The 26,781-nt window shown below is 37.7% G+C and overlaps 2 protein-coding genes across 3 annotated transcripts; both read right to left on the reverse strand.

Annotated features, from left to right (window-relative positions):
- Positions 1-1,006: 1,006 nt before the first annotated feature.
- LOC106167547 (uncharacterized) lies at positions 1,007-11,038 on the reverse strand. 2 transcript variants are annotated; one of them, XM_087012775.1, is made up of 8 exons: positions 10,936-11,038; positions 8,054-8,115; positions 6,828-6,904; positions 6,379-6,586; positions 4,009-4,085; positions 2,817-3,021; positions 1,691-1,788; positions 1,007-1,474 (listed from the first exon to the last, which is right to left on the reverse strand). In XM_087012775.1, the coding sequence occupies exons 1-8, from the start codon at positions 10,992-10,994 to the stop codon at positions 1,292-1,294; spliced, it is 969 nt and encodes a 322-aa protein (XP_086868901.1). In that variant the 5' UTR covers positions 10,995-11,038; the 3' UTR covers positions 1,007-1,291. The 2 variants fall into 2 exon arrangements, with proteins under 2 accessions (XP_086868901.1, XP_086868902.1); XM_087012776.1 differs by lacking the exon at positions 10,936-11,038 and adding an exon at positions 9,339-9,486.
- Positions 11,039-17,929: 6,891 nt separating this feature from the next.
- LOC147761586 (mucin-5AC-like) lies at positions 17,930-25,791 on the reverse strand. Its single transcript, XM_087012778.1, has 8 exons — positions 25,701-25,791; positions 25,431-25,497; positions 21,437-21,513; positions 20,546-20,756; positions 20,200-20,276; positions 19,831-20,035; positions 19,461-19,567; positions 17,930-18,389 (listed from the first exon to the last, which is right to left on the reverse strand). Exons 2-8 carry the CDS (start codon positions 25,483-25,485, stop codon positions 18,207-18,209), a joined length of 915 nt encoding a protein of 304 aa, XP_086868904.1. The 5' UTR covers positions 25,486-25,497; positions 25,701-25,791; the 3' UTR covers positions 17,930-18,206.
- Between the last annotated feature and the right edge of the window lie 990 nt (positions 25,792-26,781).

Below are 26,781 nucleotides of genomic sequence, written 5' to 3' on the forward strand. Positions count from 1 at the left end.
ATCTTGAAATGTCAAGCTTTTTTGTTAAAAAACATTTTATTCTTTGCCCCAAGCTACCATTGTAGCTGTTTTTGTGTACCTGTGGTTCAAACTATCCCAAAACGAGGCACTGTGGGGACCCTATTTTTCGAAGGTCGCCTGACACATACATTGTAGACATGCATACGGATATTATGCTGGGTTCATTTGCATAATGTCTACTAGGTGTCGCTGCATGTTCACTCCTATCTCGAATATTCAATTTAAGAGAAAAATATGGTACACATCATAAGAAAAGAATTGTAATGGAATTCTGCTGTATTATAAAATAGATTGCACGAGTTTTATATATTACTCTGCTGTCTGTGTCATGTAGAACGATTATGAGGCTTAATCCTTTTTGCGTTCAAGTTCACATTGTGCACGCTAATCGGAAAAGAAGCATTGTGTCGTCCGTAATTTGATGGTTCGACTGAATCATAAATTCTAGCTGTTGTATGCAAGTAGAGTAATTGTTTTTATTTTTTTTTCATTATATTAACTTTTTTTTTATTATTATTTTTTATTATTATTCAAAGTTTAAGGTACTCTTTGCGGGATGTACCCGCCAAAAATAATATTCTTAGAGAAAAAAGTAATTTCTACCACTCACGAAATATTAGTGGGCCCGTCCCTGCATTTAAATTTGATAGTTCTATTGTTAATCTAACGATGTCTTTCTATATAACTAGCCATTCATTTAGAACGCCATGTTTTTCTGTACAATTTTGATGGATTTTTTTTTACCTTACGTACTTTGATTTGAGTAGTCTTCAGGTCTAGTTTTCAAGGACGGAATTGTGGAAGACAACTAGTTTTGCAGGACATATAGACGTAGAAAATATGACTATGGGAATTTTAAAAACGCGCACAGTGTATGCCTTTAATAATTTTTGGTGTAATAGAAAACCAGGTATACATTGTAATATCACAACAATAATGGAGCCCACTTTTATATGTTTTGAGATGTACATACAGCACACAAAGATTTGACCAATGAAGTTCATTTTATCGCGCTTCCATTTACATACATACGTAAATTTCATTGCTTTTAATTGCAACAGTTTTCAAAATGGCAACTGATCCGTAATTTAAATCAAAGAATAGCCAGTCAACAAAACGTTCAAGGTGAATACCATGAAGCAGATCTCTTTACATGTATCCGATGTACTATTTTTGAAGTTCTACTGTGTGTCGTTCAATTCGGAATTGTCTGTTTCCCTTCCTCGATCGTCCGCTGGATGCTGAGGGGATATAATGTTAGTGGGACATGTTACGGACACAGAAATCGAACTTCGTAATCGTAGCAATTCTGCTCAATCTGCTGGTCGGCGATGTCGCAGGCGAATCCTTCAGAGGGCGTGCACTTCACTCTGATCTTCTGGCCCGTCTGATCCCATGGCTGATTGGTTCCTCTGACGCGACATTGGATGTCTAATGGTTCATGATCAGAACACTTGAGAAAAGAAAAAAAAGCGCTTTTGTTAAGGTTTCTGTTTCTCGCCGTTGCCCAAAGTGGTCTTATTGGAATTTCGAAATTTTAAAGGAAGGCCTTTCGTTGTTTGCCTCGGACACTTTTTCCAGGTGTGTTACCAATGAGATACACCAATCCCTTTTTTTTATCGAATGCCTCCAAAACCTGAGTACTAATTATAAGAAGGTTGATACTTACCGGGTTATGTCCCTCTGGTCCCACGAGTTCCCTGTCTTGCAAACCGCCGTGTTCCCTGTTCAACCAGGGAGTCCATTTTGCACATTCAGGACAGGTGCCTGTGAGATGGAATATCTAAGTTATTATGCCATATTTAGTTTAATATATGTGCATTTTGTTTAAACATGTATGTAAAAATAATCGTTCAGAGAGAATCGTATAAAATACAAATTGTGAACATTTTAATGTTCAGTGAATTATTATTATTATTATTATTATTATTATTATTATTATTTCAAAGCAGTAAATGAAATAAGCACTGGTGTATACCGTTTTGATCGTTCGTTGCTAAGCATTTGACAGGGGCAAGGCCTGTAGTCACAAATAGAGCTTGAGGTCAAAAATGAATAGGACGTTCAGAAGCCCCAGATATACGACGGAAGCTATTGCATGTAAAATGCAGTTTTATTGTTTAAAATGTAGAGCTGCCACTTGTTTTTGATATGAATGAAGTGCATTTGTTGAAAAAATGGAACAGCTGTCTGTAACATTAGCCACTGGTCCTTCGCCCGCGGCCAGAAAAAGTTTGCTTGGACCTCAACTAGCAGAATTTTTCAGAATATGTGAATTTAGTGGCCCGACATGTCCATGAGATGTTTTCCTACATGCATGTGAAAGAGTGCTATATTTGATTTTTTCTTGAATGTAACTGCTACCTGCTGATTCTTTATTTTAAATAGTTTGAAAAAATAAAGGTCTTGATTATACTAATAATTATGCAATGGGTAAAATGCTTAGTCTCATAGACATTTTATACGCAGCGATGAATCCAGATTTAGACCAGTTCATTTAAGGAAAGTGGTGATCCGAATACCCAGTAAACTGAACATTATATGGAACAGCATGAAAGCGTGTCGGGGGGGGGGGGGGGGGGGGGGGGGGGGGGGCTGCATGTTTTATCATCCTCATTTCGCTTCCTGGACACACACACACACACACACACACATTTTTCACATTTTTCCTCGCCGATTGTAAGGGGCAAACTAATTACACTGTACCCGGTAGATATCTGCACACCAGTGAAGGATCTGTGGGATGTAAACAGATGGATTCCCCCTCAACAGTGTTCTAGTATAAGTCGACGTACCTATGGTTGGACACTTGAATTTAACCTCGTAGTCTTTGCAGGTCTTCCCGTTGGTATGTGTAGCACAGATCAAGCCATTCTCCCAGCCACAGTCGAAGTTGGTTTCGTACTTGTCTCCTGTTGCGTTATAATGTTTTAAGCTCTCTGTATCGCGACAGTTGGCGCACATTGGGCGACTGCCATTGCAGAGGTTGATGCCGTCTTCCTGAGAAAAAGGTACTATATTGTAAGATGATTATTTGAAAATACCGCGCACATCGATGTTGACGTATATGCAGACTAATAACTATGTAACACTGCCGTTACCCTATTAGAATAAGGCGTGTACAAGAAATGTCTAGCATAAATGTGCATGTGCATGTATATACATATTTGAGACAGAGAACAATAACAAACTTTTAATAAAACTATTATAGTCAACTAAATTACATGACTTTAATGCTCATGTAAGAAACAATGCAAACTGCTAATAGACTCGTTTTAGTAACATCCCAGATGAGACAACCTGGCTCTGAAATGTTTCGCCTGTTAAGGAATAGTGCGGCGTTTGAGTGCCATATGGCAGTTCAGCGCATGGGTGCATTCTGCTCACAAAGACGTTGGCGACACACTCAGATACTTTTTGATATTTTTCTATAGATTTTAAAAGCTACGCGTATGCAGAGTTTGATTATCTTCTGTGAAGAGACTTTTTTGACAGAACCATGCTCTGACAGTCATATTAGGACCATCCCAAAGATCATTTTCCAACAAAATCACCGTATATTCCGTTATTCAACAGTGCTATACAGAGAAGGTATTCGGTTAACTGGTGCCTGATTACATATAATTTTCTCTCCACCTTTATTTCTCAAAGGTATATAGCTCATATTTGTCCACATATTTAATGGTCAAGAGTACAGAAGATTCATTACCAATTGTTAAGAGAAAAGTACGAACTACAAGGAAAGAATTGTTTTAATATCTAGACCAATCTAACACAAATGAAACGTTTGGCATCTTGAACAAAAACCGACAAACACTACGTATATATGTCTTAATATGGCCTCTGCTTATCACTGTACTTATCCAATCACATGGAAATCCAAAACTTTAAATGAAAATTGGTATTTTGTGAATAAAGATTTACAGAATTTAAGAGACCGGCTATAGCAACGTTAATAGCACGTGGTCATCACGTGGGTATCCTTACCCTGAAAGCCGCCACGTTCTCGAAGTCTCCGATACCTGTTGGATTATCCCTGTCTAAAAAGCTTGTCCATGTTCCAGCTGAATAGCAGAATAAAGAAATTCACAATGAACATATATCATTTCTAGGCAACCACTGTCGTCATTCCAGAAATCAAAAAGAGAAAAAATTAATGGCACTATAAATAATTACGGCTTCAATTGCAAAAAGTGTGCTATACAGTGTCCAAAGTAGAGCTGGCATTGGAAGAAAACAATGTTTTTCTCTCCCCCCCCCCTCCCATCCTATTATTGAATACCAAAATTGTTTGTGAATTTAGATCCAAAAATTTCATTTTTGCATGTATATGCGTATAATGCAAGACCCATATCGGAGAATTCTCTTTCCCCCCAATTATTGCTTCGTGTTTACGGTAATTGTACGGATATCTTCAGTTTCTTTGCGCATATATATAAGAAAGAAAGGGGCTTTTTTCACAGAGTTTCTGCAACCTTGCGTTTCGGCATAATTTTCACATCGGTCAAGGTATTTTAAGATGCATACAAAGTCAATTTTTGTCACAAAAATCAACCAAATGCCAGCATATAGTTTCAAGTAGTATAACTAAGAGAATTACCAAAAGGCATTGTTTTATTTTACCCGAAAACGATGTTTGAACGGATTTTTCTGCTGACATTCTAAGATGTATGTCAAAGGGGCAGGAAAGTAGGTCACGAAAGTAGGTTAAATTTACAGCCAAAAATTTAAAGGAACACTGTAAAAACAGTGTTTAGCATTTAAATACATAAAACACACGTTAGGCACCTATACGCATTTAGAAATCTGTGTAAATGCTAAACGCGTATAGCTTTTCAAACGTTTCACAGAAGAAAAAGCTAGACACGTTGGCATTGTTACACGTTTAGCTATGTGTTTAGCTTCACCGGCATATGATTCTATAACAAGTCTATCACAAGCTAAGCACATTGGCTAAGCACTTCCCCTGCTAAGCGCGTGAGGCTGCTAAACATATGGAGCTGCTATAGGTGTGGAATTCCTTAACGCGTGGAGCTGCTAAACAACATGTTTAGCTTTTCAAGCTCGTCACAGAAAAAAATGCTTCACAATCCCATATACACGATCCCATAACAAGTTTATTACAAGACTCAACAATTTTGCTTAACACTTCCCCTTGTAAACATATGGGGCTGTTGGAGGCGAGAAGCAGCCTGCTCGAACGCGTTGTGTCCTTCCTTGCAGTAACGTGTGATTGTTTAAAATAGGCATATTAAGTAATAATCCAAATAACAACGTTTTTACGACGTTATCAGCTGGTTACATGATGGTGATGGTATAGAATAACGTCATGGTAACGTTATGGGTGTTTTTAACTCCATGCAAAATGATGCACTTGCAGTTTTATAAGCTTTTTATAACATTCTGGAAAAACATTATTTAATGTTTTGAAAACTTTTTTTATTAATTACCAATACACGTCTTATGCTGTATGAACTACAGTTAGCGGTTAATTCCAAAATGGGCTTGGGTTAGTCGGCGACTAGAGCGGTGCGATTTGAAAAATATTCGGACTATCGTTACCAAAATAACCAGCATGTGATGAAAGCTTAAATAAACCATTATAATGAATACCCCACCATCATCCTGATGTTCTATTGTTCATTACTTCCGGAAAAAATAAATGAACATCAATACCTTAACGCATTTTATCAAAATATGAAAAAAATGTTTTAAAGTAAAAGTGATAGTTGTTTCGTGTCTTTAGTAAACTAGTGAATTTTCCTAACTTGTTTTTCAGAAATATATTCCAATTAACTTCCTCGCAAGGTCAGCTAACACAAGGATGAATAAGTCCCGCTGTAAAGATGATGGTGTGAATCAACTATGTTGACAGTTCACGGAACCCTGTTATAGATAGCGATAGCTATAGCAGTTAAAGGTGACCGTGACTTCGCGCGCGCGCGCGCGTGTGTGTAGTGACTGAAACAGTTGAAAACGTTACAACCTTAAAGTTAAACAAATACACCCTACATTTATTAGGCGTGAAGCACGTCAAAGCGTGTAACATGTTAATAGGCTAAACGTGCTTAGATGCTAAACGCGTGGAAAAAATGAGACAAAACAGGCGCTTAGAAATGTGTCTCGGAGCTAAACACTGTTTTTACAGTGAAGGAGCAGTCTAAAGGTCTTTTATGGCTGATCGAGTGATCTATTCAGTTTATCCCTTAATTGGCATGTCGAATTTATTTGAATCATATAAGACTCTAGTAGAAGTGGTTTACACGTGTTACTGGGAATCCACGCTCCACCAATGCTCGGTTCGTGTGTACCTTTAAAAGAGCATATCTACAGCAAACCCTTACAACAGTCACTTACCTGTAGAAGGGCACAAGTACCTTATCTCATAGTTGTAGGTCCCATCGGGTTGGTAGGGCATCAGGCTGAACAGACCCTTGGTGGGTAAACATTGAATCATCAATCTGTCTTGAACAGTTCCAGACCAGCGCGTGAACGCACTGGTTGACCCCATCACGCGACACTCTGCCCCGATGGGTTTGCATCCGCCACAGACGTAACCTAGTTTCTAAATAATAGTAACACTTGGCTTTAGCGCCTTTCTTCTTTTAATGCATTCTACCGCAAAATGTCACAGAGAGCAAAACACAACCCCTCCTTCTGTTATATGTATTCACACATTTTTTTCTTACATTCCATTAATTTTCTTGGGGGAGGTGAGCTCTCTTCCGAGTGCTCTTCATTCTAGATTATTTTTCATAGCGTTGTATCATCATTCCCTCTAATCAAAGATATTAATAAAAAATCACCTTATGTTCTGTTAGAGATTCAATTTCCCGAACATCATAAATTCGGTCTTGATCATACCAATCGGTCCAATAGTGGCCTGAAAAAAATTGTTAACACAAGTAAGATGAAGGGAACATCACAAGTCAAAGCCATTCTATTTAGAACAAACATATAATCATTGAAAGTCTATTATTTGTGCATTCGCTGTACCATTCTTGGCAATGGCGGGGGGGGGGGGGGGGCTCTCGAGATTACCACCTGCGTCACTCTGCAACTGATGAACTGACAGATGGCACAGCGAAATGTTTTAACTAAAATTGTTACTTAATTTATGACAAAAGAGCGTTAAACCTTAAGTATGAGTCATATGGTCCTAAAAAAGCTACAAATCTTAAAGTTCATAAGCTTCCTCAGTTCACAAGCTTTTGAAATGAAACATTGCACATTTTAATCATTATTATTGGTCAACTCTGAAAGTTCCAAGTGTTAAAAAGAAACAGATATGATATTATCATCAATCAAAATCATGTTGACAAATGCCGCTACAAAGGAAATGACTTTCGAGTCTACTTAAATTTTACTTAAACAAATGATCAATTTGGCCTCCTGTTTGCTGACAGACTGACCGTGGCCGTCTTCTTCCTCGGAATGTGCTCTCTTCAGGATTTATTAAAAACACCTTTTGTTTTCTAAAATTTCCCAAAATGTTATTGCAATAGCTTCAAAACCCTTGAAGTCATTGACCTTTTATTTTAGTTCTTAACGTTTACTCGTAATTAGGATTCTAAGTTTCTGATATTTATCCACACTCTACTGCGGATACGGACTGGTGAATTTCAATGTTGACAGTAAATATTACAAATTGTCATCATAATTTTCTCATTTTTGACAGTGAATATTTCAGTCATACAGCGTAAATTTCTGAAATTTCAAAGAATGTGATTTTGATACATAAAGGTATAATGTTTATATAGCAAAAAAAAAACAAAACAAAAAAAAACGTAAAGGTAATATTAAGGTAACGCTATAAAACGCTCTGTGTTTGCGGGGCGACGCGACAAATACTACTTTGTCACATGCTGTCAATCAATACATGACATGAAATAAAGGTAGGTAGGTAAAAGTATGTTGCAAAAATGTTGAAAGCGAAAAGCCCCACAGTGTGATTTTGTATAATATTTTAGGGGGGCCTACTATCAGAGGGTATGTAAAAGTGAGGAATGTAAAATAGAATGGAAAGTCTTACCTTGTATTGACTTCAACGTCAGCAAACAAGAAAACACTAACAGCATGAATTTCATTTTATATCTGAAAGAAATATAATAATAGTCACACTGGAAGATAATTTATCTGGTAGTCTGGACAACTACATACACCTGGCGACCTCCACCTCTTCCCGCATTTACAACGAGTTGACCCATGGCTCTACAAATCCACGAACTAAATATGGCGGACGTACATGAAAGAAAAAACCGCCCAATCTTTTAATAGTCTCTCAGCCTCTCACACGCCTCCCCAAGCGTCGTCCCTGCGGGGGTACAGTCATTAAATCTTGGCTCCGTTCGCCATGTGGGACTGGGTATCTCCGTGAATATCTCTGGTGACATTATCTCCGTAGGTAGCCGATTCATTGGTGCTCTAAGGGCCAATTCATTCCTTTTTCGTCTCTGTTTTGAAAGATAATAGAAAAGAATGGCTTTTTTCCTTCGATCGCCTCCAGCCGCCATGCTTTCTTCACCTCGAGTTTAATTGATAAGCATGCGCACTTAATATTTCTCAGGTAGCTTCCGAATGGCGAATGGAGCCGAGATTTAATGACTGTACCCCCGCCGAGGACGACGCGTGGGGAGGGGTGTGAGAGGCGGAGAGACTATCGAAAGATTATAGGCGGTTTTTCTTTCATGTACGTCAGCCATATTTAATTCGCGGATTTGTAGAGCCATGGCTCAACTCGCTGTGAATGCGGTCTTATATTTCACTCCTGTTTAATTTCTTACGAATAAAACTTTCTGACCTACCTCCCCCGTCCCAACTCTCAATTTGTCTACTAAAGCATTCTTATACGGTACATATATGTATTATCATTTTTGTATGTTACAATAATAATAATAATAACAATAATAATAATAATAATAATAATAATAATAATAATAATAATACTTTTGCTGTGAACATACACGGTATTTTATAACAAGATGCTTCTTTCCTAATCTCACACTCCTCTTTTTCATTTTATCCTTCATACCATACCAGGGCTTCTACATGTAGTTTACCCACCACTGTTCCCGCGGCCTTACCCGTCATTAATCTTTAAATATAATTAGGTAGCCACGTGTGTACAGATGGTCGCGAAATTTTGTAACACTGGGGTATGGGCCGTGCCCAGCTGGTTGTGCCAGAACATTACAATGGAGTAAAGGCGTCAAAGGTAAATAGATTTAAGACCTAAAATCAATATGGCAGCTACAATAACTCAAATGAAGCCACGAGTAGACAAATACATAACAGTAAATTGGAAAGCTGCTTTTTACCTCTGTGGTATCCACGCCGGAGTACGTCGTGACAAATGAGTTTGGTCTTGGTGTAACAGCCAACTTTGTCTCAGTCCTAAGGTGAACTATCTAAAATCCATTTACACTCCTTACTACAGTGTGATTTGTGTCATATAACCTCGATACCAATTGAAAATAACAACTGAAGTCAATTTGAATTAAAAAGACATGTTTTATTCATTAGTGTCTGGACCTATTCATCAAAAAACAATTTATCTTAATTTATAAGATTTTCTCTTGGACAAATTTCAACGTAAACATCTATGTAAAAATATGAACAAAAAACACATCATACCCTGAGATTCATATGGTCTAAATATAAAGCAGTCCACTTATCCATGTTGTGTTTGGTCGTCCCCTTTTTAGACTTTTGCATCCGAGGAAAAAATATCCAATCTGTCAATCAAATGGCCAATCCTCATTATGAAAATGTATCTAAATATCTTTGGCAGGTAAGATTGTTCTATTTTCAGCTGCGTACTGCATTGATTAGATATGTTTTTATTTGCAAACAAGCGAAATGAGTAGAAAACATTTAATCTACCTTGAACATGAATTACATATCTTATTCTTTTTAATAGCACGAGAGAATTGGTGGGAATACCGGAGATTATTAAGTTGTGGCTGTACATACCCTGTACATGAGACAACTAAATAGAGGTGAGAACCAGTGTCTTTGCTTGGAACAGCTTTACGTTTGCTGGTGGAATTCAAAACCAGCTGAATGATACAGGGGTAGGCCTATATCTAGAAAACCTAGGTTACCGTTGTCTAGCTGGAAATGAAACTCAGGATCTAACCTCATGAGCACTTTGACATATTTTTACTAGTGAAGGCCGTGCGGAGAATACTGATTAATATTACAGGTAGTGAATGTGGGCAATCTCTCAACTAACGCCAAACCACAAATGTACCGTCCATAACTTTAACTAACCACATTTTACATAATGGTAATTTATTATTATTATCTTTTAAATATATCACCTCGCATGGTGCGTCGTGAGAGACTGGTGCAGATTCATGGTCGTCATCAGCAGACTTTGAGTGTACATCGTTAGCTTTAGAATACAGGCGTGCTTACGACAGTGAAATACATTTGTAGAAGCGAGAAGGAAATCCTGGATGTAACAAAAAGGGGATACATAATCTTAACTATTTCAATAGACATAACGAGTTTGATTATCTCTTATTTTAAAGATATACATGTAGCAATGGTTTCTGTTGCTACAAGAAACCCAGCAACGTCAAAAAAAAATCTTGGCTTCATAAAACTGCACTGATTCAAACAACTACTTGAAATTAAAACGAACTGCTACATTGACAACGTAATGCAGCATGCATCATGGAAGACTTTTATTTTGAATACTTTTAACTGTTCTCAAATCTTCCCGTAGCTATATCACGGGTTGTGAAACATTCCTGATTTATAATCACATATCGTTTAAGAAAGATCATTCCCCCACCTTGCCGCTTCGGTGCGACGATATCAATTGCAATTTTAAAGACGATTCGATTGTGTCCACTAGGGCAATTTCCCGTAATTAAATTTACACATTTTAAAAATTTGTAACACTACCTTATTTCCATTTTCTGTGCACCTTTTCGTTCTCTGCAGCGCAATCGTTCCGCCTGCATTAAATACCTATCTCATGCTTTTACGGTATACACTCATCTTTCCCTTATCACTGTATGTACAGTTTACGATATAACTCAGAACAATCGTACATATACATAATTTATAACGCCTTTTCATTACATGCTGTACATAGAGCGCGATATACATGTTAAACATTATACTGGTACACCGGTAGTTTTACTTGAACCCAGAATACAAGTGAAAACACCGGTGTTCGTACCAGTATAATGTTTAACGTGTAAATAGGTAACGTTATAATAACCTTCTGATTGTGCTGGGAACACTGTTATTTTACTTATTATTATTTGTATGCAAAATAATCTTAAACTGAGTTAAATAAAGATGAAAAAATTAAGATACATGGTTGTGGACGATGACTTGTCCCGTGAAAATCATCGATGGGAACATAAATGGCGTCACGTGCAGCCCGAAGCTGTGTGTGTGTGTGTGTGTGTGAATCATTGAAAATTTAAAAACGCATGACTTGCTGATATGGGGGATTGTCGTACCATGTAAGAAAGGTTTTAGCCTATTTTAATAAAGAAAGATTTAAAATAATAACACAGGGCCAGCCCCTTAGATGTGGTAATTGGCATCTCCACCGTGCTTGCTGACGATGGGTTGTTCAATCTGCTCTTGAATGGCCCTTTTCAATCTTTGACTGAACTCCTCTTTGTCGAGAACTGTAACCGCTTTCGCATGGAAAGTATGGCCGCTGGAGTTTTGAAGGTGGGCGAATACGGCAAAGTCATATATATAGATATATATATATATCACTTGATCTAGGGCGGCTGTAATGGTACATTCTGCATTTATAGACTGTTTTGTTTCCCCACATACTGTATGAGACTTTGCATTGAATGAAAAATAATGCGTTACTGTCGTGAAGTTGTAGATTTAAGAATGATTGTGAAACAGATAATGAGAAGATAAGTTGGAGCGATTGACATAATCCGATGATTATAGGCAGAACTACCTTTATTAGTGAATAAACCACGGAAAGTAATAACACTCATATGTGTGAGTGTGTATGTGTCCTCTCAATTAAAGGCACATACGGTACATTTAAAGGTGACAACGCACAGTTCTTTTTTTTTCTAACACCTTAAAAGGCATTTTTTATTAATACACTAGAACCATGACACAATTAAGCGAAATTTTACATGGCCGCACGGGAAATTCCCATGACCTCTTGCATCAATTGCAAGTTGCACTTTTTCACTGGCTAAATAGTAAAATAATTCTCTGTACCAAAGCATAACCTACAGGTTAACGTCAAAGGTTAAAATGTGGCAGCAAACTGAGTCAACAGTAACAGACTTGAGTAGAGCACATTCTATAGATATGATAATGTCCGTGATGCAAATCCGTGATCCGTGTTATACAAGCAACTATAAAACTGCTAACCTCAGCATCCACATATCCTGGGGAGCAAAGAGGTGCACACTGTCCACAATACATCAATCAATATCGGCAATACATGTGTCTTACGTGTATGCTGCTGGTTTTATGTGCCTGTACCTTCAGGTTTGCACGGCGAATCCAACACATTGATAAAATGAAAATCTTCATTCTCCCTTCTCTCTCTCTCTCTCTCTCTCTCTCTTTCTCCTTTCCACTTTGTACTTTGGAACTTTTTTGTTTTTCGTATATTTTTTTTTTGCTTTATTAAATTCGTTAAACAATTAAATAGACTGGGGAGAGTTGAAGTTAAAGTTTGCTGTCAAAGTTCAAAGCGAGATTTAATGCAAATTTTGCATGTTTTCAAATATCATATGAGTTGCTATAGATTTCCATTGTTTTTCCTGTATAGTTCGTTCCGTGGGCGCACGTATGAAGTTGATCAGCAGTTTTGGAAGTGCTGCAGCCGCCAGGGACGCAAATGACTTCCCAATTGTGGTCAAACGCTGGACTTGATTATAAGCATACAGTGCAAACATAATCACAACTACAATCAGAACTGAATGAAGAGAAAGGACTACAGCACGCACAAGTTGCCTCTTCAGAGGAAGAATCCGAGTGTATATTTGTATCCAAAGAGCCTTCTCCATTTTTCTGATCCCGCTAGCGTGCAGATAGGACGGTTGTTTTGGTGGGCGCTCAGTTTGAATACATCGGCTGTCTCGCGTGCTCCCGTTGGCTACTGAAGAATAGTTGGAGGAAGTGAGCTCTAAGAGACGTATGGTTTCAGCGTCCTCTCCTTTAGCAGTACCACTCGATGAATCATAGGAGTGTTTTGCTTCGCGGCATTCATCATAAGCCTTAAACACAATGGTCTTGAGTGTGCGATATTTCTCCTGCATGGAATGAAATGGAAGATAGAGATAGTAGAGCCCCGAGACCATGAACACTAAATAGGGAAGGTTCTGATCGCTATTAATGACAAGACCAGCTACAGTAAAAGTGATTATCCAGCATATTGTTGAGCACGTGTCAATCAAAAGCAAGACGAAATACAGGAAAGGAAATAAAGAAATAAATGCGTATGGAAGTTTCAGTCTTCTCAGCACTGGGATACAATCCATTTTGCTGAGTTGCATGCCGAGCATGACCAGAAACAAGAAGCCTACAGGCATAAAGGGCAAAATAAAGGGCATAAGCACTGAATACAAGAAATTGGATTTAAAGGCTTTCTTCAAAATGCGGAAGAAAATGCGCGGTTCAAGGTGATATATTAGGGATGTCATGAGACAAATGTGACTTGGTGGAAACCCTGCATTTCGATTGGCTAAAAATGTGACACCGATGTCCTTGAAAAAAGCACCGGATGCCAGATTGCGGTAGGTGTGAACGGGTGTGACAAAGACAACAAACACAAAGCTCCAGACCGTGAGTGCGACTGCGAAACCAAGATAACCCACCCAAGGTTGAATATCCAAGAGTATACAAGTATACGCTGATGATACAAGGCGTGAATATATCCAAGCCCAAGTAGATATCTGAAATAATTCTGTAAACGCACAATTACCCTCCCAAACAAATGGATACTGTATTAGGTTGGTCAATACCAAAAAAGTTATCATTGCGTGAACCACCACAAAGGCCAACACCCTATATAGAATGGTGAGGCATCTGTTACCCTTTGGGGCAAAAAATAATTCGCTGAAAGGCGTCAAGTTGTTATAGTATTCAAATTGTTGCAGCTCTTCCTGGGCAACGTCGCTAAGATACACTGAATATCTTGACGGAACTGCCTTAAGTATCAAGAGAGGGAGATAGAAAAAGAGGGTTCCAGTAAAGAAAATTTGGACAATAAAAGCCACTGCATGCACGAGGTATGGTGTCCTCACGTAGTCAAGAGTCACATTTTCCTTTGAGCGGTTATATAACATGTTTTGAGTACAGCCAGTGCGTCCTTCCAATGGAAGTGACAAATTTCTGAGGTATGACTTTACACACAGTTGCAAGTCTCCGTCATTTAATGATACGTCCGTCATTGCGTCTGAAATGCTACTCAATATGGCGGATGTTATGCAGTACAGACGGCATTCTAAATTTAAGTCTTTCCAACAAGAGTCGGGCTTCTGGACTATATCAACCTCAAAATCATAAACTTGATGTTTGAGAGTCCACAGTGAAAGGACAACGAAGTATGGATACACTTGCAAATAAGGCCAACCGGTCAAATTATTTAATAACATCCATCTGTAAGTCAATTCCAACCCCTTTAGATCTTTGTCAGTTACTGTCGAGTTACTAGCAGCCATCACATTTGGAACGATTACAGTATATCTGAACTTCATCCCAAGTAGTTGGCGTAGTAGTCTTTTGCCGTTTTCGGTGAACGTTAATGTGCAGTTCTCGGAGCAGCTAAGCGTTGCGGAACCAAGAGGGGGCGGAGGTTCTGGCAATGCTCGCACAGGGCATAGATATGACGTGAAGAGCGTAATGATGAAGTACACTGAAACGGAACCGATGACCGCCTTGATCGTCATTTTCTTTGGTGGTTACCAATGTCCCCCAAATGACAACCTGAAATAAAACAAAATCACGGGATTAGTAAAACAATCAGGAGCTTAACCAAATGTAAGCGTATAATGACTATCACTATCACTTTCGGTGCATTAGGGAAACATGCATGTATATAGGCTAATGAATAGGGCAACATCCTTTAAGAAAATATAACCATTTTTTGTATTATTTATTTATGCTTTTTTATGAAATTCGATATATTTCAGTGGTTTTAGATGCAGAGCAGTTTTATTTGTTTGTTTGTTTAAAGGTCTATTTTTGTTTGTTTGTTATTGATGATGTTCTTGTGTGTGTGTGTGTGTGTGTGTGTGTGTGTGTGTGTGTGTGAGTGAGAGAGAGAGAGAGAGAGAGAGAGAGAGAGAGAGAGAGGGTTATTTCGGAGAGAGAGAGAGAGAGAGAGAGAGAGAGAGAGAGAGAGAGAGGGTTATTTCGGAGAGAGAGAGAGAGAGAGAGAGGGTTATTTCGGAGAGAGAGAGAGAGAGAGAGAGGGTTACTTCGGAGAGAGAGAGAGAGAGAGAGAGTAATTTAGTGATGCTTTACCGAAAATGTCAGCTTGTGTATGGATTCACATTGCATACAGTTGTAGTGGCTTTATTTCTACTATAGGTATAATTCAGTGTACTCTAGTGGCCTCAGTGGTGCAAAGCAGATTTCTTATCTAAACTGAGTGTGTCTGCGTGTGTGTGTGAGTATGTGTGTGTGTGTGTGTGAGAGAGAGAGAGAGAGAGAGAGAGAGAGAGAGAGAGAGAGAGACTGTTTCTGTGATAGTTCAAATAAATACGTTTGAGCTTAAGACCTACTGGGGGAACTCCGTGCAAGCTTAGACTAATGAACTATTCCATGGGAAAGTGGATTGTCCACCCATTCCCCAGAAATATTTACAAAATATTAGCTGTTAGATAAAACTGACAACAAAATATGATTACGAATACTTAAAATCTGCCAAAGATTTTCCAATAAAGAGAAGTTACAAAAAAAGTAATAATCAAAGCTGTATAGTTCAGATACTCACCACGAGCACAAGTTAAGCAGCACAAGGATCTTTGTCTCTCTCAGCAGGTTCGAGAACGCGACTGGTGGTACTCGGCTCGGTTGGAATTAAATAGTCTAAGATTGTAACGAAAGTGCAAGCGACAGTGACATCCTACATGCATAAATATTAGTAATGCGTTTCTCTACTCAAAAATGAAAGGTAAGATACCCAGTCATGGTTTTGCCCGATTGACGATATACATGCACATGGATCTATTTTAAAGAGTAAATGTATAAACAAATGTATGCAAATACATAAAATATCGTGGGCAAAGCGAAGTTTCCCGACAGCTCTTATACGAATAAGTGGGCAGAAACAGAACAGTGAATAAAAGGTGAAGAACGCTACTTCCTCTAAAATGAATTTAAATGAACTTATATTTATCTTAAGTGTAGTGAGATAATCACTGGCAGTTTACTTTCTCTATTTTGTTTATTATCACTTGCGTTTTTACCAGCGCCATTGCCATGAATCATATTTTCGTGATACTAATTTCCAGTTTTATTTTAAATACCGAAGTGTTTATCAATTGTAAATAGTGTGATTCTTCTCAAGTAGGAAGTGATTTGTTTGGTTGACAAAAGCGCTGGCCATTATTAAGTTTACTTAATCTGTCAATTGTTGCGTTTTCAAACCAGCTTTTGTTTAAAACTTCCGAAGGTTAACAAGTGAGACGTGACAGGCTGGAAACGGGACAATACAAGTATTGCTGTGACATTAAACCTGTGTAAATTCAATGTCGCCATCCACCCCATTGATATACATGTACTTGCAATTGTGCCTGAAGAAAGTGTTCAATTTAATAACAAAAGTATCATCTACATAATGGAGCCAAAACCTTGCGTGTCTTCCTGGATACTCCGTGAGTGTGTTTTGCTCCCAACTACACTGTCACCACGTGATACCAGTGACAATTTAAAATTAGTTTTTAGAAGAAATATTATTGTAAGGTCGAAACATCGTGATTTTTTGTCCGTCTCACCAAGGAGTTATAACGTATTAAGTCAACGTTCATTGTTTAGATACTCACATTAAGTTTTATGAATATACACATGCAGTTTCTTGTGAAACATGAATCTCAGTTTAATTGTGCAGTTTTAGTTTTAATATATTAATGTAAACAGCGCTATTTAAGACGCACGTGCCCTTCGGTATTAATTATAAAAATTATGATAACTGTTGTTTTGGGGGTTCAACTGACTCATGCGTTCTAGTTGTTACACATTTATATAAAAATTAATTAATTTTTTAATAATTATATTCACATTTTTATTGACCAGCTGTTTTAGTTTCCGTGTTTTCTTCTTCGTTATTAAAGGCACTATATAACAGGTAAGGTATGCACTAGCCAAGTGCTAGCTGAGCTCTGGTATTATCAGTAAGCTGGAATGTTTCTTCGTTTGACTGAAAACACGTTAAAGACAACTTTTTAATAACGAGACAATGATATTATTATTACCCTGATCATAGTTCGCACTGGCTGTGAAATAGGAAGTGCAATGGTAGCTGGGAAGACGTCCATTGCACACTGCACATTGTTTATAATCATTTTTGTTATTTTTGGGTCAAGCTCAAGAGATATCGTGAACCATATATTACTATTGCAGCAATATGGACTGACTTAATTTTAACTGACATTAAATTCTGAACTCTAATAAAAATAAGCTTTCTATTCTGTTCTACTTATCAGTGCGTCTACATTATTTTGTACAATTAACTGAATATTGAATTATATCATTTTAATATCATATATCATTTCATTTATGTTCAGCCAGGTTACTTTAAGTGGTTATATACATACACATCTCGATATAAACGATGGAAATGCTTTGGTGCCAAAATTGCATTTGGTGTTTGTATTAGGTACGTGTGAATAGTAACATTTTAATGAAAAATAGTGATATAACAACAAAAAAAAAAAAAAAAAAATCAGTTCGCTCAGATGGATTTATTTCATAGAAAGGTACAATGATAATACTACTATCTCACATGGTATAACATCATTTTGGGTAACAGAAGATTTCTAATCGTCTGTTATTATCTTATTTCAAAGTTTTTTAAAGGCAGTACAATAATCAAAAGTATGTTAAAAGGTATATTTTACATAAGGTGGTTTAGTAGGTCGCAGATATACTATTTTGAAGTAGTATTGTATGCCATTCAACATGATCACTATGTCACTTTGTCCTTATCTCCCGGATGCAAGTTATGGGCACAGAAAACGGACTTCGTAATCGTAGCAATATTGTCCGCTCGGCTGGTCGCTGTTGACGCAAGCGAACCCTTCAGAGGGTGTGCATTTGGTCCTGATCACCTGGCCCGCCTGATCCCACGGCTGATTGGTTCCTCTGACGCGGCACTGGATATCAATTGGTTCATGTCCGGAGCACTTAGAAAAAGAAAAAGGACGCCGTTGTTACCATACGCCATATTTATGTCTCCTCGTTGACCCAAGCGGAAGAATAAGTAAAGGACAAACACAAATTTAGTGCTCGAAATACATGTATGGCTTTGTTACCATATGTCATATTTTGTCACAGTCATGACAAGGGTGTCACAGTGTTTTGGATATTGTACGCACAACCCGACACAAAGTTTAAAATCGTTAATTAAAAGTAAAACTTAACTGAAAGCAGAGTTGTTTATTATTATTATTATTAATATTATTATTATTTATGTCATTGTGAAATTCTATTTCACTTGACACAGTGTGTTTATTTGTCTTATTTTCATATCCATAATAAAGTAGGACTTCTCAAATGAAGAAGCGTTTAAATTAATGCTAACTTGACGTAGGACAAGCTGGAAATTATAAGGACCTATCCAAGTTTGTAAATAAATGCTAAATACTCGATTTTCACAAAACTATAAAAAAATGGGAGCAAATATAAGTCAATGTTTTGATTGTCTTTGTGGCCAATGACGATTTCAAATAGGAAAATATGATGGAGTTAATGTGCACTGAAATATGACGAACATTTTACACCTTTTAAAACACGTAAACTGCCCTTCTTTGAGAAACAAATGCGCGCTCCTGGCACAAAACCCCTGTCCAACTGGCCCTTTTGGTCAATGCCATAGCCAAGGGATAAACAATTTATACGACAAATTTGTAGCTAAAAAGCACCACTCCGAGAGCTATGCTCCCCAAAGTTAGTCAAAAATATTTTTTTCAAATGTGAAAAAAAAACACTGAATAAATAATCAAAACTTTGAAACAACCATATTAAAACTGAATTGTGCTGTTTTCAGACCATTTTTGCATGTACATTATTTTACGTTTTAGAAATAAGGTTACAAAACATGGCAAATTCAAGGTTCCAAATTAGGGATTTTTCCTCTGCAATATATAACGTTTACATAACATACATTTATATAACAAAAAAAAACGTTTAGGTAACGTTATAAAACATTTTGTGTAACGTTATAAAACATTTTGTGTTTGCTGGGTAATACTAACCGGATTATGTCCTGTTGGCGCCACGTGTTCATAGTCTCCCTTACCGCCTGGGTTATCTCTGTCCAACCAGGAAGTCCACGTTGCGCATGAGCACGAGCTACAAGTGCCTGGCAGATATAATTTTAAATCATGCATAGAGAGGTGCAATAAGGACTGGGATACGCAATTTACTGTTACTTATATAATTAGCGCAAAGCTACCCGACTAGACCGTATCGCACCACTTAGAACACAGGCACATTACCTGGAGTGACGAGAAGGAGAAAATGAACTAGTAGTAGATCTCAGTCTCATTGGACCAATGAATGGTGGAATGGTTTTATGTGGTGCATTTGTTCTGTCCACATTCAACAGTTCGTAATGCGACTTACATATGGTTGGGCATTTGAACTGCACCTCGTAGTCCTTGCAGGTCCCCCCGTTGACTGCTGTAGTACAAATCAAGCCATTCTCCCAGCTACAGTCATGGTTGGTATTGTACGTGTCTCCTGTTGCGTAATAATGGAGGTAGCTTACTCTATCGCGGCAATGCGCGCACATCGGGCGACCACCACTGCAAAGGTTGACGCCATCACCCTGAAAAAACAGATCTCAGTGAGAACAAAATCTAAGTTGTGTATAATAACGTAAAGACATCAAGATCGATGTATGCACAAAGATCAAACAGAAATTCAAATAAACAGATTAAGTGCCATATATGATACATGATCGACACATGGACATCACGTGAGTATCCTTACCCTAAAAGCCGCCACGTTTTCGAAGTCTCCATTGCCACCTGGGTTATCCCTATCTAAATAGCTTGTCCATGTTCCAGCTAAACGGAAGATTAAAGGGATTCAATATGAATATATTTATTGCCCAGTTAACCACACCACCATTTTAGAAATAGAAAGGAGATTGTGCATGTAACGAGGCGGTAGATAAACCGCACGTTTTAGATATTTCTATTGTAGTGCAATACACGGCACACTGCACACCTACATATACACTACAATACTTTACAATACACTATAATACACTACAATATATAAACACTACAATACACTGCACACCTACATATTTAACAGTTCCCATAGCACTTACACGTTGTTGGGCACAAGTATCTTATCTCATAGTCATTGCAGGATCCGTCAGCCTGCTGGGAGTTGACACACGCCAAACCTCTGGTAGGTAAACAGTGAATCGCTAAGGTATCGGGAGCAGTTCCGGACCAGCGCGTGAACGTACTGGTTGATCCCTTCACGCGACACTCTGCCCCAATGGGTTTACATCCGCCACAGACGTAACCTAGTTTCTTAATTATTATAACAGATGAAGTATTTATGGAATATTTCATAAACTTTATAAACGTCTCAATTGCACAGAAAGCCAGACAAAAAATATTCCTTTCCTTTTCTCGTTTTGATAATTTTTGTCAAACATATTTTCAGTTTTAAAATTTATCACATATTTATTGATTGATTTTGTTTTATTTTTCACATAGAACTCCTTTCTAGTTTCCCCCTTACTAGCAAAAAAAAAACGCATTTTTATATCTATATACTTTAATGGCCGCGCAAACCATGACACTGTACCAATTGCAATGCCCAATAACTTGACCCCTGTACAGATCGGAAAGCCGTGACATGATATGTCAGCATGACATTCAGTCCCCCAAACGTGGCTCTCTGTTTTCTGTGTCCACTAGCATTGATTGTAACTGATTTCTGCGACTTTTGTCCTAATTTATGTTCAGCGTATCAGTAATCTATTGCACACGTACGGAAGACTAATATGGTCTTATGTAACTGAGAACAGTGACCATACTAACATGTGCATCTTTGGGCATTTTGAAGCACTGTGGTCAGTATATTTAAAACAGCTGAAATCAGTGGTCAGTATATTTATAACAGCTGAAATCAGTGGACAGTATATTTATAACAGCTGAAATCAGTGGACAGTATATTTATAACAGCTGAAATCAGTTTTCCTCACCTTTTGATCATACAAAGTTTCATAATCCCCTTTACCACCAGGATTGTCTCGATCATACCAACCCGTCCAATAGTGGCCTGAAAGAAGAAATGCCGTGTAGTTTTAAGCACAAATAAAATAAAATGAATAGCATTTTTCACATTAATTAGTCACATGGATAGAAAATTACAATGACCCGTACTTTGCGTCATAAGAGATTTTGCTCTCTCTAGATATATCCTCCAAAATGAATAACTGAGGGATAACTCTCCAAACAAAAGCGCTATACCCTTTTATCTATGCACCTTTTTTGGAACGCCATCATTCGATCCGCAATTAATCGTTATAAAGCATTTTGACTCCATGCACAGACCCTTCAAGTGCATCCTCCAATCCATGCTAAAGTGTGGCTAATGTTTTTTTTTTTTTTTTTCATTTTTTTAGAGTTGCACGTTTATAATTTATTCGTCGTGGAGATGCAGACAGGTGAATTTTACTCGTGACAAAAAATAGAAAGAAAGAAAAATTTTTAAATTTCATTTACATTTATATTTAATGCAAGGTATCTGTTGCGTTCGTCCTTTCAAGTATGTTGCATGCAATAAATCGCTTCTAATATTTCTTTTACATTTTTAATAATAATAATTGTAATAATAATAATAATAATAGAAAAACACTCAGGAAGCACAGACCTCCACGGCAACTCACGCGGCAACTCACAAATCTTTATTATCAATTATTTGTAAATTAATTATTGATCAATTCAAAGTGTGCTCATTATTTTCATAATTTATTAATTAACTGAATAATTGGCGTAATTCCCATTATTGATTGATGAATCAAAAACAAATTTAAAGTTATGCGTAGTTTCGATCTACCCCTAATGTTTCATCAGAATCCCTCCAATTTTGCATCATGTCCCCTATAGACAGACAAACTTAATACATTAACTGATTACTAATCTATAGATCACAATCCGGTCATTTGTACTTGGTCTAATCCCGAAAGCTTCTGAAAACCTCAGCAATATCCGTCTACAGTTTTTTGCATCATGTTGCAAATACAAATATACGAATAATAAATTAATTTCCCATTCATAAGTGTATTGATCACCATCACAATTTAATCTTTCTTTAAGATATTTTCTGGGATTTTCATCTTACCCCCCCCCCCCTCCCAGCAAGTTTCCACCGCAAGACATACACTTAATTATCTCATAATCAACCTGAAGCTAATAAGTAGATCATCACCAAAATTTAATCATTTTTGCCACCGCCCCTACCCCGGACACTTTCTAGAAACCATCATAATTCGTCCTCAAGTCTTTCCCCAAAAATATAACTAAGACCCCATTCCCAGAGATTAGATCGATCTACTTTAGATCGACCTAACTCTCTGGAGATTCATAGCTGTCTAAATAGCTGTCAGCCAAGCGGGCACGTAAGTTAATTACCCCCTTACAGCTTGTAGTAGGCGGGACGGGCATTTAGCCGGATTATCTGACAGTAATCTAGTGAGACTCCCTGCGGGGATAGATCGATCTAAATGCTCTGGGAATACGCCCTAAAAGATGAACGGAAAAAAAAACAGGAGATGATAAGTAGAGCAAACGAACAAAACGTCGTGCCTCGATATGAGAACCAGGCAGCTTGGGAGGTTTTAGCCTCCAAATTCTAAAAAAATATATCATCATATCTGTCAGCGACAGTTACTCAACTTCCCTACTTAATGAACTCTGCCAATGGTGAACGCATTCAACACCGTAACTGAGCAGTTTTTGCGTCCAGCTGCTATATAACCTGGACGTTTTCTACAGCGGGATGCAGTGCGGCATCAACACACTCCGACGACCACAGCTTGTAGCAACGACAGGCGGCTCGACAGCAGCGGTTCTCTCCAGCACCTCGCACCGGCCTACGACTCCGCGGTCACCCCGGCGGCTCGACAGCAGCGGTTCTCTCCAGAACCTCGCATCGGCCTACGACTCCGCGGTCACCCCGGCGGCTCGACAGCAGCGGTTCTCTCCAGCACCTCGCACCGGCCTACAACTCCGCGGTCACCCCGGTGGCTCGACAGCGGTCTACTCCTGCTCCACTCATCGGCCCAAGACACTACGGTCACCCCGGCGGCTCGATATCGGTCTACTCGACTCCTGCGCCACTCATCTGCCCACGACCCAGCAGTCAACCCGGCGACTTACGACAGTGGTATCTCTCGATAGCAGTCCAACCGACAGCGATCCATTTCGATTTGGTTTAATTTTATTTTCATTCAATTTTTGTAACCATTTATTCGCTATTAAATTATTTATTTATTTTCTTCGTTCTTGTTGCTTCTATCACCGTCTCGTCCTCAACAATATCGTATATTATATATTTATTATTATTGAAGATTTCTATAATACACGAGAAGTCTTTTGATGTATGCCATTCTAAGATGTTTATTACAAAAAATATCAATTTGAGCAAATGTCATTTTCAGTCTGCCACATGGAGAATTTTATTTATCAAGAGTGGGGGAGGGGTGGAAAGTCCCCATTGGGTCCACATATAACAATATAAATACAAATGGAAAATAAAAATAAAATAAAGGCAAAACAAATGTTATTCTAAGGAAAGTTCGAAGGATTAACTTTTTAATACATAAAATCAATAAAACATATCTAATATAATTTCTCAAAACGACACCAGTGAGCAAATTAAAATCAACCAGCCGGTAAACCAAACAGGTTCTGTCAAATTCACCATTTCAAACAGCTCACTTTTTGCGCATGCGCAGTAGTTTGAATCGTGTGCTGATAAATAGACCTTCCACTCCAACACTGTCAATCACAGGTAACTCTAAACCAATCAAAGAAGAATATTTATTCTAGTTCCCAGAACCTGTTCGAGGGAGAAACGTGAGTTTGAATTCGTGGTAAAGTTGTCATGGTTCTTTGAACAATTTCATTTTATCCTATGGCATATCTAATGTTACACTTTACTGATGTCTTTTGTCTTTTTTTTCCGTAGCATTTAAAATGTCATTTATATTAATTTTATCACGCTATAATATTTCATTTTATGACGGTGTTCTTATTTATTCTAACTCGCATTGAAGGGTTAATTAATAAAAGTTATCCAATTAAAGGTATTGTTACCCTTCACCCGAAACTCTACTGCCTTAAATAAGTTATTTTGGGTAACAGATATACCGTCAGTATTCAGAGACCTATTCAGATAATATTTTCACATATGTCATCTTAAGGGTGACGTCATAATTGCATTTTTGGGGTAAAAAACTGAAAAACGGTTTCTCATATTTCTTTTTTACCTGAGCACCCACGACAGCCGTTTCAACGGCTATTTAATGACACTATTTAGTACTCCAAAACCCTGTCAGCGATTTTTTCTTAAAAGTTTTAATTCATATTTTTATCGTTGATAAAGCAAAATGATACCCTCGCTTAATGAAAATCTGTAATTAGGGGCTTATAACAGAAAAAAGTCATTGAAAGCAAAATGACGGCACGTGATTGTAGTACATACATTCGTGGTCAACTCTGCTAATTTTTGCGCTAAAATCTTGTTCAAAGATAAGTTACGGCCCATAACGATTGCTATCTCACCTCAAGAATAGAAAGCAATGCCTTTTGAAATTAAATGAACTGTCCAGTCTAACAATAATATGCAGTATGTTTTCGTCCAGATTAAAGAAAAAAACGTTTCGCTGATCACTGGTGTTCTTTTCAAAGAAACTTACTCCAACGTGTCTTTATAAACGCCACGATTTTCAATATCTTAAACATGTCCTCTAGTTTAGCAACAGCAATCATCACTACAAAAGAATACGCCGCTAACACTGAACAATATCATTTGATTTCCTTGTTCATTTCCTAAATCTCTATATAATTTTTAGACTAAAAACTTAACAACGCAGTACATAAAAATACAAACATCGTAAGTCAATCGCAAAAATAACGCTGCGCTTTTTTTTTAAACCGGACAAAAAGTAGAAAAAAATATGTTAAAGTTACCTTGAACATGGACCAGCGACACTATGCTTGCCACCACAAAGAAGATGCCTTTCATGATGCGTCTGAACTGAAAAAGAATATTAAAAGAAATGTACATTCATAGCTTTGCAACTTGCGTTCATACAACACTGTCATGCCGACAACATTCTAGGTAAACCGACAAGTAAACATTTTGTTCAAGTATCGATTGTTCTTTCGAAAATAATACGATTAACCAATTTGAACAGAAGAAATTCAACATAAAAGAAAATCATAAAAAAAGTATCTTACCCGTGCTTGTATTTGCCTGGTTTGAATTCAGATTATCACTGCTGTGCCAGATCCCCGCTCAGTATACCGAACGTATAACACCAAACCCGCTTTCTGGGCGTTTAAGAATGCATTCTCGGTCTTTCCACGTGACAAAGGCCTCATTCGCATTGGAACTACCGGTCTCTGTAAATCGGTCCAACTCCGCAGGGACACTCGCTGAATGCAATCAATTTTACAAATTTACACGCTTCAACCAGGCGTTGGGTAGAATACAGTAAATCTGGTGATTATACTAGTACATATACTAGGCTTGTCAGTCTGTTTAATTACTTGTGTTCAGCGAAAATTGGATTGATCTACATAGACCGACAACTTCAGTGGAGATGAGCCCTAAGTATACGCCCTCGGTTTCCCACGTCGGAAAGTCAGCAGTAACATTACCCTATAACAAAGCAATATATATATATCGCTCACGATAAAGTATTTTCGACTTGAAGTGCTAAGAGGTGTATTTTTATGCCAAAAAGAGAAAAAAGAGAATCTTTTAAACCAGATGAGTGTATGAATGAAGCCACTTACAGTCACTGCTATTGTAAAGAATGCCACATTTGAACGATTAAACCTGGCTTTATTTGCAAATTAGAACAGAGTTAACCCTCCTTGCCCTAAACAGAAATAAATGAATGGATACTTATTCATACATAAATGCTGTGGATTCATAAAACTGGCGTAGATGCAACCTGGAGGGTGTGCAGAAACGTTAAACATTACTCAGAAAAAATACTTGAAATGCCGTGAGTGAGGAGGAAAACCATTTAACATTAAAGGTTGCTACAATTTCTGTCAGATAGTAGCAGTCTCTGTGAGGCCGTATTCGGGACATTCTGCTCTGTAAAATTAACATCATTCTTCCTACGTGTATACTGTATTATTTGTTGGAGAAATTATACAGTTATTGCAGAGTTTATTTCTTATGTATTATGGTGTTATAGTGGCCACAAACCCAATTTTGTCAGCTTGCTGAATTATTTATGGAAAATTGCTACATTCTGATGCTCAGCAGTTCTGTAAAAAAATAGGTTTATTGTTGAGTCATTTT

The sequence above is a fragment of the Lingula anatina genome, chromosome 5 (assembly GCF_051362555.1).
Source record: "Lingula anatina isolate TDL-2025a chromosome 5, LinAna3.0, whole genome shotgun sequence".
NCBI lineage: Eukaryota > Metazoa > Brachiopoda > Lingulata > Lingulida > Lingulidae > Lingula > Lingula anatina.

Coding starts and splice junctions, on each gene's coding strand:
- LOC106167547 (XM_087012775.1), bottom strand. CDS start 10,994: ATGCAGGCGGAACGATTGCGCTGCAGAGAACGAAAAGGTGCACAGAAA. Junction 6,905..8,053: donor GACGTTGAAGTCAATACAAG/GTAAGACTTTCC, acceptor AATTTTTTTCAG/GCCACTATTGGACCGATTGG. Junction 6,587..6,827: donor AATCTCTAACAGAACATAAG/GTGATTTTTTAT, acceptor ACTATTATTTAG/AAACTAGGTTACGTCTGTGG.
- LOC147761586 (XM_087012778.1), bottom strand. CDS start 25,485: ATGAAAGGCATCTTCTTTGTGGTGGCAAGCATAGTGTCGCTGGTCCAT. Junction 21,514..25,430: donor GTCGCTGGTCCATGTTCAAG/GTAACTTTAACA, acceptor TTCTTCTTTCAG/GCCACTATTGGACGGGTTGG. Junction 18,390..19,460: donor CGCCAACAGGACATAATCCG/GTTAGTATTACC, acceptor TCTTTTTCTAAG/TGCTCCGGACATGAACCAAT.